The sequence below is a fragment of the Mobula hypostoma genome, chromosome 24 (assembly GCF_963921235.1).
Source record: "Mobula hypostoma chromosome 24, sMobHyp1.1, whole genome shotgun sequence".
In the NCBI taxonomy this organism is placed as follows: domain Eukaryota; kingdom Metazoa; phylum Chordata; class Chondrichthyes; order Myliobatiformes; family Myliobatidae; genus Mobula; species Mobula hypostoma.
The window spans coordinates 2,781,212-2,798,940 of NC_086120.1; the positions used below are offsets into that span (position 1 = coordinate 2,781,212).

The following is a 17,729-nucleotide window of genomic DNA, read 5'->3' on the forward strand; positions in this document are numbered from 1 at the left end:
CTCATATCGCCAAATCATATAGCTTCTTCGCGGCCCGGTGGTTGGGGACCGCTGTGAAAGGACACTCACAGGCTCAGTTCTTGAATGAGAGGATTGTCTTGCCAAGAGAGGTGAGGCTGAATATTTTGTCCCTTGCAATTGAGAAGACTTGAAGGATAACATCATTCAATCAAGCAGGTTTGACAGGGTAGATGTTGAGATATTTTTCATATGGAAATCAAGAGGTCGTAACTACAAGGTAAGAAAACTCAGGTACATAGAAATTTCTTCTCAAAGGGTGGTGAATGTCTGGAATTTTCTGAACTGGTGGGTAGCAGAAGCTGGATCATTAGAAATGGATTATTTAAAATGGATTTATTAGTTAGGGGAACAGACAGGAGGTTCTGTGGGCTAGATAGAGATTCCCAGATGATATGTTTTCTCCCATGTGCCAGGGTCCAGAACGTCTCGGATCAAGTCCTCAGCATTCTTAGTGGGAGTGTGAATAGCCAGACATCGTGGTCCAAGTACATAACAATGACATGGGTAGGATGAGTGATGAGGTTCTGCTTGGAGAGTTTGGGGAGTTGGGTGTTAAGTTAAAGAGCAGGATCTCCAGATTACTGCCTGTGCCACGTGCTAGTGAGGTCAGAACTAGGAAGATTATGCAGTTTAACATGTGGCTAAGGAGTGGTGTAGGAGGGAGGGCATGAGATTTTTGGATTCTTGGGTGCTGTTCCAGGAAAGGTGGGGCCCATACAAGAGGGGTGATTTGCACCTGATCTGGAGGGGAACGAATATCCTAGTAGGAAGGTTTGTTAACGCTGCACATTTGGGTTTTAAACTAGAGTTGAAAGGGCATGGGAACCAGAATGTCAAAACAGTTTGTGGAGAAGTTGCAGAGTCAGAAGTTGGTAAAGTTAGGAATCAAAAGGTTGAGCATGGTGACTATTCCTGAGCTGTGTATATTTCAATGCAAGAAGTATCATAGGAAAGGCGGGTGAGTTCAGGGCATGGTTGAACACATGAAATTATGGTGATGTAGCCATTAGTGAAACTTGGTTGCAGGCGGGGCAGGACTGATAGCACAATATTTCGGGGTTCCATTGTTTTAGACATGACAGAGCGGGAGGGATTAAAGGAGAAGGGGTGACGTTACTAGTCAGAGAAAATGTCACAGCAGTGCTCCGTCAGGATAGACTGGAGAACTCGAATAGAGAAACATTATGGGTGGAACTGAGAAGTAAGAAAGATATGACCACATTAATAGGTCTATGTTACAGACCACCCAGAAGTCTTAGGAATTTAGAATAAATTTGTAACGAGATCACAGACCGTTGTAAGAAGCATAAGGTTGTTATAGTAGGTGACGTTAACTTTCCACATATTGACAGGGAATCCCTTACTGTAAAAGGACTAGACAGTACAAATGTGTTCAGGAAAGTCTCCTTCATCAGTACACAAGTCCCAAGAAGAGTGTGCAATATTGGATCTGCTGTGTAGGGAATGAGACTGGGTAGGTGTCAGAAGTTTGTATAGGGGAACATTTTGCATCCAGTGATCACAATGCCATTAGTTTAAAGTAAATGTGCAAAAAGATAGGTTTGGTCCACAGGTTGATAGTCTAAATTGGAGAAAGTCCAGTTTGGATCGTATCAGACGTGATCTGGCAAGTGTGGATTGGGACAGGCTGTTTTCTGGCAAAGGTGTACCTAGTAAGCGGGAGGCCTTCAAAAACAAAATTTTGAGAGTACAGAGCTTGAATGTGCTTGTCAAAATAAAAGCTAAAGATAATAAGTGTAGGGGATCTTGGTTTTCAAGAGATATTGAAGCCCTGGGAAGGGAACAAAAGTGCATAGCAGATATAGGCGAGCAGGAACAAAGCAGATGCTTACGGAATATAAGAAATGCAAGAGAACACTTAAGAAATCAGAAAGGCTAAAACAAGGTATAAGGCTGCCCTAGCAGATAAGGTGAAGGAGAATCCTAAGGGATTCTGCAGATATGTTTAGAGCTAAAGTTTTTGAGTGTTTTTGTTGACATACCAAATCTCTTCAAACTCCTAATGAAGTATAGTCGCTGGCTTGCCACCTTTATAGCTGCATCAATATGTTGAGACCTGGTCAGATCCTCAGAGATCTTGACACCCAGGAACTTGAAACTGCTCACTCTCTCCATTTCTGATCCCTCTGAGGATTGGTATGTGTTCCTTCATCTCACTCTTCCTGAAGTCCACAATCAGCTCTTTCGTGTTACTGACATGTGCCAGGTTTTTGTTGCAACACCACTCCACTGGTTGGCATATCTCACTCCTGTACGCCCTCTCGTCACTACCTGAGGTTCTACCAACAATGATTGTATCATCAGCAAATTTATAGATTGTATTTGAGCTATGCCTAGCATACAAGTCATGGGTATAGAGAGAGCAGAATAGTGGGTAAGCACACGCCCCTGAGGTGCACCAGTGTTGATCGTCAGCAAGGAAGAGATGTTATCACCAATCTGCACAGATTGTGGTCTTTGTGTTTGGAAGTCAAGGATCCAATTGCAGAGGGAAGTACAGAGGCCCAGATTCTGTAACTTATGAATTAGGATTGTAGAAATGATGGTGTTAAGTGCAGAGCTATAGTCAATGAACAGGATCCTGACAGAGGTATTTATATTGTCCAGGTGGTCTAAGGCTGTGTGAAGAACCATTGAGATTGTGTCTGCTGTTGACTTATTGTGGCGATAGGCAAATTGCAGTGGGTACAGGTCCACATTTAAGCCTCTTTTAAAGTTACTCATCCCTAATTGGAAATACTACAATGAAAGCTGATGCCTTACATTTGAAGTCACAAATGAATAACACTAGTAAAAATCTTTGGATGAAAAATTGAAGGGTGGGCAGAGAACATCAATAGCTGATGTGCATAAATGGAGATCTCAGGACATTCTTGATTACTGCAACCATATTGGTAGTTTTGAAGCAATATACAAGATGCTGGAGGAACTCAGGCCAGGCAGCATCTATGGAAAAGAGTAAACAGTCGACATTTCAGGACTCGGTGTTTCAGATGCTGCCTGGTCTGCTGAGTTCCTCCAGCATTTTGTGTGTGTTGCTTGGATTTCCAGCATCTGCAGATTTTGTGATTGTTAGTTTTGAAAGATGTTTACGAAGGATTTGAGAAAATGTTCATGGATGTGTACATGCAAATAGTTGCAAATAAGCCATTGCATTTTGCTCATGGACAAAACATTTGGTTTGGAATTGCTGGTATTTTGCTGATCCTATTTATTGGAGTTAAATCACATTCTAACTTTGCCATTATAAGGGGATCTAAATGGGATGGGGGTGGATGTAAAGATGATGGTTGGAGTCTACAGTGCATTGCCTCTGAACATGGTAGAAGCAGGTACACTCAAAACACTTAGGAAGTAATGAGATGAGTATTTGAATCACCAAGGCACAGAAAAGTTATAGAACAGTACATTGCAGGAACAGGCCCTTTGACCTGTGATGTCTGTGCCAACCATTCGCCAAGTGGAACTAATCCCATTTACCTGTACATGATCCATAACTCGATTCCCTTCAAGTTGAATGTGTTTATCTAATTGGCTATTAAACATCACTACCATTCCACAGCTGTGTGTTCCCAGCCACACCCTATGTGTAAAGAAAAAGAGCTGTGCTTCGCACACCTCCCTCAAACTCTTTCCCTCTTACTGTAAAGTAATGCTTTCTCGTATTTGATATTTCTAACTTGGGAAAGAGACTCTCTATATCTATGCCTAAGCGCTGAGAAATGGGATTAATATAGACGGGCCAATGATTTTAGTTATAACTAAGCAAATATACTGTGCATTGTCTGAGACTGTTTGTGAAGGATTGGCTTTCTTAACATAAAAGAAAACTGCTTTATTCATAAAAATATCACATTCCTCAATGTAGACAGAGAAAAGAGGTGCAAAGGATGACAAAAGGATACAAGGTTTCATTTCTATTTCTCAAATATAAGATGGACAATGAAATTGTTACAGATTATTCAAAGATGTGTAATTTCAAGACAAAAATAAATTGAAGTAACCAACTAAAAGGGCTTGACCAGTGTACTGAGTCTGATGGCATTTTGACAATAATTGCAAGTTAACACACACAAAATGCTGGAGGAACTCAACAGGTCAGACAGCCTCTATGGAAATGAATAAAAGTCAACATGTCAAGCCAAGGCCCTTTTTCAGGACTGGAAAGGAAGCAGGGAAGATGCCAGAATAAAAAAAAGTGGGGGAACGGGAAGGATGATAGCTAGAAAGTGATAGGTGGGTAGGAAAGATAAAGGGCTGGTGAGGAAGGAATCTGATAGAGAAGGGGAGTTGATAAGCAGCTAAGAGGCTAGAATGGTTGAGACCTTTGGCTGCAAAGAGTGCTTACTGATTTCTAAAGAAAAAAATGCTTACTCTTAACTTTTCATGAGAAGTCTGAAAAAGAGAGTAAAAGGAATGATAGAATTCTTGTTAAATTATGTATGCGTAGTTATTCAAGCCTTTACTTGCTAACGTCCAGTTCTTTGCCCTTCCAGGAAACGAGGCTGGGGAAACTCATCAATGATGTACGGAAGAAGACCAAGAATGAGGAGCTTGCAAAGCGTGCCAAGAAACTGCTAAGGAGTTGGCAAAAATTGCTGGTTGAGCCTGTCGGGCAGATCGAGTCTGTGCCCAGAGCACTGTCCAATTCCCCTGGTTCAGCTAATGGGGGAGCACATGCTTTCAAGCATGACTTGCCATCTTTGGCCACCAGCACTGCTGTCGGAGGGGCCAAGCCGGTACCAGATCTGAAAAATAAGAACGATGTGCACAAGTCCTACTCTCTCTTTGGTGACAAGCAGGGTATTCGGAAACGGAAAGGGGATGGTATGAAGGGGCCACCATCCAAAGTCCCAAAGCACAATAGTGAACAGTTGCAGAACTCTACATCACCACCAAGCAATGGAATCCGCAGCAGTCCTGAAAACTTCCCAAGCCCTCCTGACACAATACCTTCAAACACCCATGCAGTCCCAGATAAAAGCCGAACAGACCCTCAGGCACCTTATGAAAATGACAAGCATAGCAAGATACCAGTCAATGCTGTGAAACCACATACCAGTTCTCCAGGTCTTGTAAGAAACCCTAGCACTTCCACGTTGCTAAAGACTGCTATTCTACAGCAACATGGAAAAACTGATGATCCTGTGGGGCGTTATCGACCCAGTAGCCCACGCTGTCAATCATTTAGCCCAAGGACTCTTAAACAGGAAATGCCAGCCAAACCTTCCTCAACATATGCACCCAAGGGCTCTATTGCTAGTCCTTCTCAGAGCTTTACAGGGACTTTGGCTCAAGCAGGTACTGATTCTGACAGGACAGTGTCTCACCTGCCCAAGAAACATGTTCAGATGTCATCTCCTGTATTGCAGGCAGCTGCAACACCACCTCTGCCATCCCAGGTAAAAAGCTTACACCTAACAGAGACTGAAAGCCTCTTAGATCGGCTAGTAGAGACACCTGGTTCAGAGACTCTTGTTGAAAACCAACTTCAGCACCATTCTTCCCCACAGCCGCAGGACTTGGTGTATTCCTCACATAGTCCTAATTCATCAACTTCACATCGCGGAGAATCCTTGCAGAATCTTGACTTGGATGCTGTTATGGGAGACTTGCCTGCTAGTGAGTGTTCCTTCTTTGGTCACGATAACAAAAAGTCATCCAAGAAAAAATACAGGCCCAGAGACTATCAGGTGAACTTAGATGGACAAGTTAAGGATGAAAGTGTAAAGCCTGTACGGTTGAAAGAACGTAGAATTACATTTGATCCTGCTACAGGACAGATCAAACCTTTAATACATAAGGATTCATCTCAGGCTGAAAGCTCAGTTCCAGCTGAGCCCCATCGAACCACTGAAGTGGTCCAAGAACAGAGAGTAAACTTGCAAACTACTTTAGATCAAACTAACTGGAAAGAATTATCAAAAAATGAAATTATTCAATCATACTTATCGAGACAGAGCTGCCTCCTTTCGTCCTCTGGAGTGCAGCCACCCGGAGGTCACATTGTTGAATTTCTACAGCACGAAAGCCACAGGTATAGCACTAGCACAGAGGCCCGTGAGGTCCATGTATTGATACCTACAGACACTCCCTCAGAACTTCCTGGGGTCAGTAGAGCGATCAAAGACTCAGATGTTCAGCGAATACATGAGCAACACTGGGCTGGTGTGAATGGTTGCTGGGACAACCAGGGCAATTGGTATGATTGGACGCAGGGCATATCTTTGGACCCTCAAGGTGATCAGGGACAGCTGCATATACTGCCATATGTCTGTCTGGACTGAGCATTAGTGCCCATTTGGCTTGCTTTTAAGGTTTAAGATCATCTGATGGTAAACAAGTGGTTCCCACTTACTAAAGATGAGCAAATATATCAGGGTTGCAAGATACAGTTCTGAAGGTTCTAATTCTCAGCCCATCGGTGTAAGAACCCCTGCCCCCACCCAACCCCAGTACCCTCTCTTCTGCAGTTTGCTGCTATCAGTGTTTTAACCAAAATTGCAAAGGAGGGAAAGAAGCACAGGAGGAGTTTGAGAAAGAAAAAGGAAAGAATGGTTAGTTCTGATGTATATGCAACTCCCCTTAGGGATTGGGACAGGTTTTAATGGGTGGTCGACAAGCTTAGTGAGGAACAGTTTGTGGAAGAAAGTTGAGGTTTGATAAAGGATCCAGCACTTGACAATAGGCTGGAGATGGTCTTTGGGGCAGTTACAGGAGCTTTATGTGGCATCCAAACTAAATGAATAATGTTACCTTAAAAAGTATACATCTATTTATTTTATTTCTTTTTTAAAAAAAAAACAAAACACTTTAATTTGGCAGTGAGACAAATGTGCAAAAACTGTAGGTTTCTCTTATTTACTCACATTTTTTGAGCATAATTTTTATCGTGAAAATCAAGTCAGACTGTGAATGTTTGCACAGTACCATGTCATACCAAACATTCCAAAGGTCTTCACATGCTGGTAGTTGCTGTCATCTTCTGTTTAAAATAAAATCCTTGGGTCTTCATAATTTAGGTTTAAAAATGTTTGAAAAGAAATCTATTTTACTAAGTCAAAAATGAGTTTTTTAGCCACCTTACAAAATTCAAACATTAACAATGTAATTTTGTTCTCTGCTTTGCTCTCTTGCTTGATCTCTACAAATGTTCTCACTTCCCCAAATCTCAAAGTGGACAAAATAAAGAGGGTGCTACTAGTTTGCAACTTTGTACTGTGAGAAGTTGATTTACAAATCACAAAATTTCAAAAGGAATCGTTTGTATGCTGGAGATATACTTGTTACCATTCCTTTAGATATTGTTTGCCTTATGGAATCCATCATACCACAACTGCAAAACAAGAAGCCTTAGTGAATGTACAGAAATTAGACTTCTGTGTTCTGCACAATACAGAAGGAATGACTTTGCTATTTGGTCCTTTTAAGTGGACACATTGTGATATAAATGTGGAAACAATAAAAAAAATTTGCACAGAAGTTTGCCCCCTTTTATTCAAAATGACTTCTCTGATGAAATTATACTTGCAAAAATCACCTCTCGAACAGATGATCAATGCTGTATTTAATTCTGAAGTGGATTCATCTGAATAGACATGAATGTGAACATGTCAAGTTAATTTTTTGTGACATTGCTGGTCCGAACTTTAGTTGCATTGTTCTTGTTCCTGTTTCAACCTCTAATTAAAAGGCACCCGTTCTCATGTTTTAGAGGTCTGAGTGGTGCTGAACAGTAATTTAGTAAAATTCTGTATTCCATCCATTGTACTTGAATGATATGTTACTGGTGGTCTATACAACCAGAGCTAGGTAGGTAATCAGTTAACAAGTCATCTAGTTATTCATACTAAAACTGTGAATAGGTTTAGTTCCAGTTATAAAGCTATCTTAGTGGTAAACAAAACCTAATGGGGCACCCGAGACACAAATCTGATTCAGTCCTTCAGTTTTAATAGGGTAAGCAGTCAAATTTGTTTGTTATTCATCTTCCCACTGATATTTTAAAGCTTCAATGCTTTTCATTTTGATTCTGTTACTGTCCTGTCCCTGGAATTACTTTAATTACATAATTTCTTAAAATGTTGGCATTGAGTCATGTTAGAGCTCAATCATGTCCATTTCATTGAACATACAACAGTTCAGTGCTGGAACAGGCCCTTCAGCCCCCATTGTTGTGCCAAACCAATTAAATTAGTAATCAAATAGCTAACTAATCTCTTCTGCCTACATGATGTCCATATCCTTTCATTTTCCCCAGATTCATGTGCCTATCTAAACAACTCTTAAAAGTCCCTAATGTATTTGCCTCTACTATCATTCCAGGTACCCACCACTCTGTGTTTAAAAACAAACAAACAAACAAAACTTGCCCCTCACATCTCCTTTAAAATTACCCTTCTCACGTTACATTCATGCCCTCTGATAAGAGACATTTCAACCCTTGGAAAAGATATTGTCTGTCTACTCTATCTATGCCTTCCATAATCTTATAAACCTCTATCAAATCTCTCCTCAGCATCCATTGCTCAGAGAAAGCAACCCAAGTTTGTGCATCCTTTAATTATAGCACATGCCCTTGAATCCTGGTAGCATCCTGATAAAAATCTTCAGCACCCTTTCCAAAACCTCAACATCCTTCCTACAATGGGGTGACCATAACTGTATGTAATACTCCAGATGTGGCCTAATTAGTTTTATAAAGCTGCAACATAACTTCCTGACTTCTAAACTCATGCCTTGACTAATAAATGCAAGCATGCCATATGCCGCTTTAATCACCCTGTCAACCTGTGTAACCACTTTCAGGGAGCAATGAAATTGAACCCCCAAGATCCCTTTGCTCATCAACATGACTGAAGATCTTGCCCTTAACAGTGTTTTGTCTCTTCACATTTGACCTGATTAAACTCCATCTGCCATTTCTCCATCCATATCTGTAATTTATTTATATCCAGTGTGGTTTTTTTGCCAGTCTTCTAATCTTTCTGCAATACTGCCAATCTTCGTTCCACCTGCAGACTTACTAACCCACACATCTCCCTTTTCTTCCAGGTCATTTATATACATCACAAACAGCAGAGCAGATGTTTCAGTTTGGTTTTTTTTTGCCACGGGAGATCCCTTTGGTGATGAGTGGTTTGTTGCATCTTTGTGAGGAAACTGTTTGATACAGAGCAGCCTGTTCCAACACTGTAGTTTCATTTTCTATTGAATTTACTAAATACTGTAAATTGGCATGTCTCAATTGAGTTTTGAATTTCAATATAATGATTCCCTTCCCTAAAATAGACACAAATATTGATGGTTTCTTTTATGGTCTTCCATCTCTTGTTTGACTTAAGACTGAAGATGGAAGATGTTACTGGTTAACAAACTGGTTTTTGTCCGAAATAGAGTGAATATCAAAAGAGCACTCAATGACACGTAGTAGAGAAGTAAATATTAATATTGCAGTTTTTTTTAAGCTGTGAGGACTGAAGCTGACAATAATAGGGATTTAGGGGAGGAATTGAGAAAGAGTGAATTAACAAATTTACATGGCACACAAGGAGATTAGCTATAATCCCTAACCATTTTTTGAAAAATCTATTCAATTTTTCTCTCCAGCCTTTTTTTATATATAGCTAATGCTACATTTCACTTTCAGGTAGAGTATATAATTTTAAAGCACTACATCTCCCAAGCTGATTCAATGATTGCCAGGCCTCTTTGTAAACAGTTTCTCTTCATCAAAACTACTTTCTTTTCAATCCTTGTTTCCAATTAACATTATTATGAGGATATATGGTAACCTCTATTCACTATTCTTTTATCTTGTCTTCAATTGATTAATTTTGAGAGGTTATGCAAACTGGTTTTGTAGTCTCTGGAATTCAGATGATTTAGGATAAATTGTTCAAAAATTTTAAGGTATTAAGTTGAGCATGGGGCAAATAGAGAGGATCTTGCTGTGAAGGATAATGACTTATTTGTGGAGCTGGGTCACAAACTGTGATCTCCATGAGCCTTGAGAGCAGATTATTCAATTTGGCCCATCGAGTCAGCTGTGCATCTTCATCATGAATGACAAATTCCTTCTCAGCCCTATTCTCCTGCCTCCTTCCTGTAACCTTTCACACCCTGACTAATCAAGAACCTATCAACTGCCACTTTAAATACACTCAATGACTTGGCCTCCACAGCTACCTGTGGCAACAAGTTCTGCAGATTCACTCTGGCTAAAGAAATTCCTCCTCATCTCCATTCTAAATGGATGTCTGTTCTGAGGTTGTTCCCTCTGGTACTAAACTCCCCCACCATCCTCTCCAGATCCACTCTGTCTAAGCCTTTCAACATTCAATACCTTTCAATGAGATTTACCCCCACCACCACATTCTTCTAAATTGCAGTGAGTAAAGATCCAGAGCCATCAATCGCTCCTCATACGATAAGCCTGTCATTCCCAGAATCATTCTTGTGTACTTCCTCTGAACACTCTCCAGTGTCAGCACAGCCTTTCTTAAATAAGAGGCCAAAAATTGCTTACAATACTCCAAGTGAGGCCTCACCTATGTCCTTGCTTTTAAATTCTAGTCCTCTCGAAATGAATGCCTTCCTCACTGGTGACTCATCCAGCAAATTAACCTTAAAGGAATTCTGTATGAGGATTCTCAAGTCCCTTTGCAACTCTGATTTTTTGAATTGTTTCCCTGTTTAGAAAAGTCTGTGCTTTTATTCCTTCTACCAAAGTGCATGACCGTACACTTCCTGACACCATATTCCATTTGCCATCTTTCTTCCCATTCTATCTGAGTACTTCTGCAGCCACCCTGCTACCTGCCCCTCCACCTACCTTCATATCACCCGCAAACTTGGCTCAAAGCCATCAATTCTGTCATCCAAATCATTGATATGTAGCATAAAAAGAAGCAGTACCAACACCGGCCCCTGCGGAGCACCACTAGTCACCGACAGCTAATCAGGAAAGGTTCCCTTTATTCCCACTCTTTGCCTCCTGCCAATCAGCCAATGCTTTACCCATACTCATATTTTTCCTGTAATACCATGGACCTCACTTGCAGCACCTTGTCAAAGGTCTAAAAATCCAAATGTACAAAATCCACCTATCCCTTTGTCTATCCTGCTCGATATTTCCTCAAAGAATTCTGATAGATTCATCAGTCAGTTTTTTCCTTAAGAAGACCATGCTGACTTTAACCTAATTTATCATATGCCTCCAAGTATCCTAAAACCACATCCTTAACAATCGACTCCAACATCTTCCCAACCATGATGGTCAGGCTAACTGGTGTATAATTTCCTTTCTCATAGAACATTCTCAAGGATCATTCTCAATGGTCTGCCTTTATTCCTGAATTTCTCAAGTTCTTCTCTCTTAATTTCTGATAGACACAATATATTTTGTCCAGAGGAGTTTTAAGATTATTTAAATTCAGAATTTTGTTGCTCCTGCCTTCCATCCAATACAATATATCTGCATCTTTAAAAAAAAAACTGACCTTCCTCGTTTCTAATAAAAGATAATTAACATAAAATGTTAAGACTGATTCTTTCTCTACAGATGCTGTAGGAACTCAGCAGGTCAGGCAGCATCTGTGGGAGTGAGTAAACAGTCGATGCTTCAGCGAGGACCACTCATCAGGACGGGAAAGGAAGGGGGAAGAAGGTGGGGGAGGAAGAGTAGTACTAGCTGGAAGGTGATAGTTGGAAAAGCCTGAGAGGAGGTAGGGGATGAAGTAATTAGCTGGGAGGTGACAGGTAGAAAAGATAAAGGATTGGAGAAGTTGTCTGATAGGAGAGGAGAGTGGACTATAGGAGAAAGGGAAAGGTGAGGGGCAAAGGGATGTGATGGACATGTGAGCAGAAAAGAGGTAAGAGGGTTGCCAGGATGGGGAAAGGTTACCAGAAACAGGAGATATTGACCTTCATGCCATCAGTTTGGAGGCTACCCAGAAGGTGTTTGACAAAATGGTCCCTCAGTCTACATCGGGTCTCATCAATGTAGAGGAAGCTGCATTGGGAGCACCAGACATGGCATACGACCCAACAGATTCACAGGTGAAGTGCTGCCTCATCTTGAAGGACTGTTCGGGGCCCAGAATGGAGATGAAGGACAAGGTAAATGGGCAGGTATAACACTTCTGCTTGTAGGGATATGGCCAGGGAGAAGGATGAATGAATAAGGAAATCATGGAGGGATTGATCCCTACGGAGAGGGTGGGGGGTGGTAAAGATACTTTAGGTGATAGGGTCCCGTTGGAGATGGCAGAAGTTCTGGAGATGTGCAGACTCATAAATGGTAAGTGAGGACAGGAGGAGCTCTATCCCTGTTAAGGTGGTGGAAAGATTGGGTAAAGGTGGAAAGTTCGGGAAATGGAGATGAGGGTGAATGCAACAATGGTGAGGAAGGGAGCCCTTGTTGTTTCAAGGAGGACAAAACCAACATCAATTCTGTGTGATGCTCTGGATTTCCAGCATTTGGAGTTTCTCTTGTTTATTATTTAAAACATCTATTTGTTTTTGTAAACAACAGGAATTCTGCAGATGCTGGAAATTCAAGCAACACACATCAAAGTTGCTGGTGAACGCAGCAGGCCAGGCAGCATCTCTAGGAAGAGGTGCAGTCGACGTTTCAGGCCGAGACCCTTCGTCAGGACTAACTGAAGGAAGAGTGAGTAAGGGATTTGGGAGGGGGAGTTCCAAAATGATAGGAGAAGACAGGAGGGGGAGGGATAGAGCCAAGAGCTGGACAGGTGATAGGCAAAAGGGATTACGAGAGGATCATGGGACAGGAGGTCCGGGAAGAAAGACGAGGGGCGGGGGGGGACCCAGAGGATGGGCAAGTACTCTCCTTTTTCTCCCTCTGTCCCTCTGAATATACCTCTTACCCATCCTCTGGGTCCCCCCCCCCTTGTCTTTCTCCCCGGACCTCCTGTCCCATGATCCTTTCATATCTCTTTTGCCAATCACCTGTCCAGCTCTTGGTTCCATCCCTCCCCCTCCTGTCTTCTCCCCTCCCCCTCCTGTCTTCTCCTATCATTTTGCATCTCCCCCTCCCCCTCCAACTTTCAAATCCCTTACTCACTCTTCCTTCAGTTAGTCCTGACGAAGGGTCTCGGCCTGAAACGTCGACTGTACCTCTTCCTAGAGATGCTGCCTGGCCTGCTGCGTTCACCAGCAATTTTTATGTGTGTTATTTGTTTTTGTTTCAGCATTTGCAGTAATATTTTTAAATGTAGGTATCAGCTACTTAAACAATATCAATGATACCACCCTGTATCTCACTGGCTTTTTTTAAAGCTGAGTAAATTTCTTTTTGCAGCCTTTTCAAATGTAAATTTTGGATAGGATCAAAATGTCACTTATTAAAGTTCTAGTTTTCAGTACTCACAGTAGGCTGAAACTTAACTGAAAATATAAAATAACGCTTTCCACAGTTGCCTGACCTACTCAGTGCTTCCAGCATTTTGTTTTTCTTTCAGATTTCCAGCTTTTGCATTTTATTTTATTCGGAACAGGGTACTCCGTCTTCCCATGCATTCTTTAGAGGCAGAGATAAGTATTTTTCTGTAAGAAAAGTTCTCCATTTAGTCATTTGTAAGTGTTCAACAGGACTTACACAGTTAAGATTAAGAAAGCTACCCGTCTTGATAGTCCTTGGCCAAGACAAAGTGAAGTTGGCTTTGAAAATTATTACAGGGAATTCATTAAGAATTGGAAGAAAAAATAAAGTTACTGGTTATTTAGCAATAAGTGTGCATTTTTAGATATCTTTTGTTGAGGTTACTCAAGCATTACTGCACTGTGTATCATCTTTCATAACTGTGTGATTAATTGTCAAGTTTCCTTGGTACCATGTTACAAAAGCAATTTAAATGCAGTTGACAAGATCTACCAGGATCCTTCTAAATTGGGTTGTAGCTACAGAGGAAAGAACAACAAAATTGTAGATGCAATCCCAATTGTTTTAGAAACTAAGGATAATGTCTTTATAAAAGTTTGATAAAGGTAAATCTAGAATATGTTCTAAAAAAGAGTTTAATTAAGGATCATATAGTCATAGTCATACTTTATTGATCCCGGGGGAAATTGGTTAATGCATAACGTGGTCACTAATAAGTCAACAAGGGGTACAGGAGATAATTCTTCCAGAAATATACTTAGAATGTGGAACCACATCGTGTAGATGAGGTGCTTCTACGTTTCAGCTGAAGGTAGGTAAGTACTTGATTAGAGAAGAAAACAGAAGGATGTGATGTTTTTTAATGAAGGAAAAAGATAACATTGTGTGGACCATAAATACACATGTTAGATGAAAGGACTGCCCTGTTTCTGTGTTGCAAATTATCTACAAGAACTCCAAAGATAGTTTCCAGTAGAAACTTGAAATTTGTTTGATATTCTTTGATTTCTACATAGTTATCTAATTTTTTTCACAGCGACAATATATTAAAATGCTATTCGATATGTCATAAAGATAGGAAAATAAAATAGGAAGACTGTTCTGGCCCCATTTTCATTTCAAGAAATCTCCATTTAGAGATCCTGAACACAAAAAGAAACACTTGGGTCCTTTGCTGCTCTGAGGTATGAGACCACCTGTAATAGAAGAGCCTTTGAAGGAACATCTAAATGGGCATATTTGTAAACAGTGAAATTGTTTTAGAAACTACAGCATTTGACTTGAGAGTTATTAAGTTGTTGGGTTGTCTCAGAAATGATCTTTTTGAGCAGAATTCCTGTTTTTTTTTGCTAGCCAAACTCCCTTCAGGATACTTGGAACAGGAGTGTCATCAGAGATGACAAAACATTCTCATTCTCCCTCTTGCCAGAAATACTGTGGCCAAACACAAACTGTAATCAGACCTGTGAGAATTTGGTCAAATGCATTTACATTAAGAGAGCTTTGATATTAGACAAAGTCAAATATTTCTCGTTGATGACGAGCTAAACTTAAGGGAAGAATCATTTGCATTTATATGGTTTCTTTCGTGATCTCAGGACATCCAAAAGCATTTTACAGCCTTAAAAATATTTGTAAATTTAGTTACTGCTGTGATACAATGAAGGCAATATGGCATAGATCTGAAATTTACTGTGTGAGAGATAGTCAACACACACGTTTACCTTTTGTATGTTTTACAGCATTTATTTAACCACATGTGAAAATAAAGATGAATTTTAGAAGAATTTACTGATTTCTTCACATGAAACTACCATTATGTTTATGAAGTGTTCACTTGTTATGTGGAAAGCTTTTCTGAATTTCTGTCTTTTGGTCTCTGTTGTCTGGGATATGCGATAGATGGTGGCTATAGGTGTGATCGAGGCAGCTGCTCAGATTGAATGTGCTACATACATCAACAGGGCTAACAAAGTATTAAACAAATGAATACCACCACTGGCCACTTGAGGCTGTAAGAGAAATTGTAGGTTAAAAATGTCAAATACGGGTATATATTGCGGAGAGTGAATTCAATACTGTAGGTAACACTTGCATATCAGCAAGACCAGTATGAGTTAGATATTTTATACCTGCAAAAAAAATGTCATGAATCCATTAAGTGAAATTGTTCTTTCAAACATGTAACTACTTAACAAAACTCTGGTTAGGCCACACTTGGAGTACTGTGTCCAGTTCTGGTCGTCTTACTACAGGAAGGATGTGGAAGCATTGGAAAGGGTACAGAGGAGGTTTACCAGGATGCTGCCTGTTTCAGAGAGTATGCATTATGATCAGAGATTAAGAGAGCTAGAGCTTTACTCTTTGGAGAGGAGGAGGATGAGAGGAGACATGATAGAGGTGTACAAGATATTAAGAGGACTAGATAGAGTGGATAGCCAGAGCCTCTTCCCCAGGGCACTACTGCTCAATACAAGAGGACATGGCTTTAGGGTAAGGGGTGGGAAGTTCAAGGGGGGTATTAGAGGAAGGTTTTTTACTCAGAGAGTGGTTGGCGTGTGGAATGCACTGCCTGAGTCAGTGGTGGAGGCAGATACACTCGTGAAGTTTAAGAGACTACTAGAGGAATATGGAGGAGTTTAAGGTGGGGGGTTATATGGGAAGCAGGGTTTGAGGGTCAGCACAACATTGTGGGCCAAAGGGCCTGTACTGTGCTGTACTATTCTATGTTCTTAAGACCATAAGATGTCGAAGCAGAATTGGTCCATTGAGTCTGTTCCGCCATTCCATTGTGGCTGATTTATTATCCCCCTCAATCCTATTCTCTTGCCTTCTCCCCATCACCTTTGACACCCTGTCTAATCAGGAACCTATTAAATTTACTCAATGACTTGGCCTCCATAGCTATCTGTGGCAATGAATTCCACAGATTCACTGCCCTTTGGCTAAAGAAATTCCTCCTTATGTTCTAATTTGGCATCCATTTATTCTGTGGCTGTACCTCTGGTCTTAGGCTCATCCACTAGGGAACAACCTCTTACACATCCACTATCTTGGCCTTCCAGTATTCGATAGGTTTCAATGAGATTGAATCAGAATCAGTTTTATTATCACCGGCATGAGTCATTGCCCCCTCATTCTTCAAAGATTGAGTGAATACAGGCCCAGAGCTATCAAATGTTCTTCGTATGTTAACTCTTTCATTCCTGGGAACCACTCCCATGCACAATGTTCCTTCAAATTTTTTTTTACAGCTGGTGGACCAATCATTACTCTGAGCAGGAAGTGTGTACGTGGCCTGAAAACTCCACAGCACGTTAAACTTTATTTTGTAGTGCGCACGTCAATCATACGCCACAACTCACAACACAAGTAAACAACGTCAGGTAGTCAAAACAGCTGACAGGCCCAATGGCAAAAGTATTATGTTTTGACTAGACATTTATTATTTAGAAAATTTATGGATTATAATTGTTAACATAATTATGGGGCATTTCTCAATTATATTAACAGATTTCAAAATTATACTAACATTATATAAAAGGGATCTCCAGTTGCATGGCAACAAAGGCTATATGTGCTGGAGCATTTCAGTTCACATCTTAGAGGGAACACTGCTCATGAGCCTCCTCTGGACTTTGATGCAAGCACAATTTTTTCTTAGATAAGGGGGTCAAAACTGCCCTCAATATTCCCTGTGGTCTGACAAATGCCCTATAAAGCCTCAGCATGATATCCATGCTCTAATATTCTAGTCCTCTCAAAATGAATGCTAACGTTGCATTTGCCTTCCTTACCACCAACCTAACTTGCAAGCTAACCTTTAGGAAATTCTGCACAAGGACTCCCAAGTTCCTTTGCACCTCTGGTTTTAAACTTTTCTCCCCCATTTAGAAAATATTCTACACTTTTATTCCTTTTACCGAAGTTCATTACCATACACTTCCTGACACTGTATTCCATCTGCCACTTCTTTGTCCATTCTCCCGATCTAAGTCCTTCTGCGGTCTCCCTGCTTCCTCAAACTACTTACCCCTCCACCTATCATCATATTGTCCACAATCTTGTCCACATGGCCATCAAATCCATCATCCAAATCATTGACATATAACATGAAAAGCTCAGTTCAAGTAGGACATTGATGAGTAAATCAATAGTTGATAAGAAAGGTATACATTTGGTAGGTAGTCTCCCCCTCCCCCAACCACAGAGTGGAAATATCAAACACCAGAGGGCATAGTTTTCAAGATGAGAGGGGGAAAGTTTATAGTTGGTTTGTGAG

The 17,729-nt window shown here is 40.7% G+C and overlaps 1 protein-coding gene across 2 annotated transcripts in view; it reads left to right on the top strand.

The window, feature by feature from the left end:
• crsp7 (cofactor required for Sp1 transcriptional activation, subunit 7) overlaps positions 1-7,823 on the top strand; it is a 169,559-nt gene extending 161,736 nt beyond the window's left edge. For both annotated transcript variants that reach the window (XM_063032571.1, XM_063032572.1), the window contains exon 3: positions 4,539-7,823. In XM_063032571.1, coding sequence (XP_062888641.1) covers positions 4,539-6,329 — 1,791 coding nt within the window. In that variant the 3' untranslated portion in view covers positions 6,330-7,823. The remainder of the gene's footprint in view (positions 1-4,538) is intronic.
• The last annotated feature ends 9,906 nt before the right edge of the window (positions 7,824-17,729 follow it).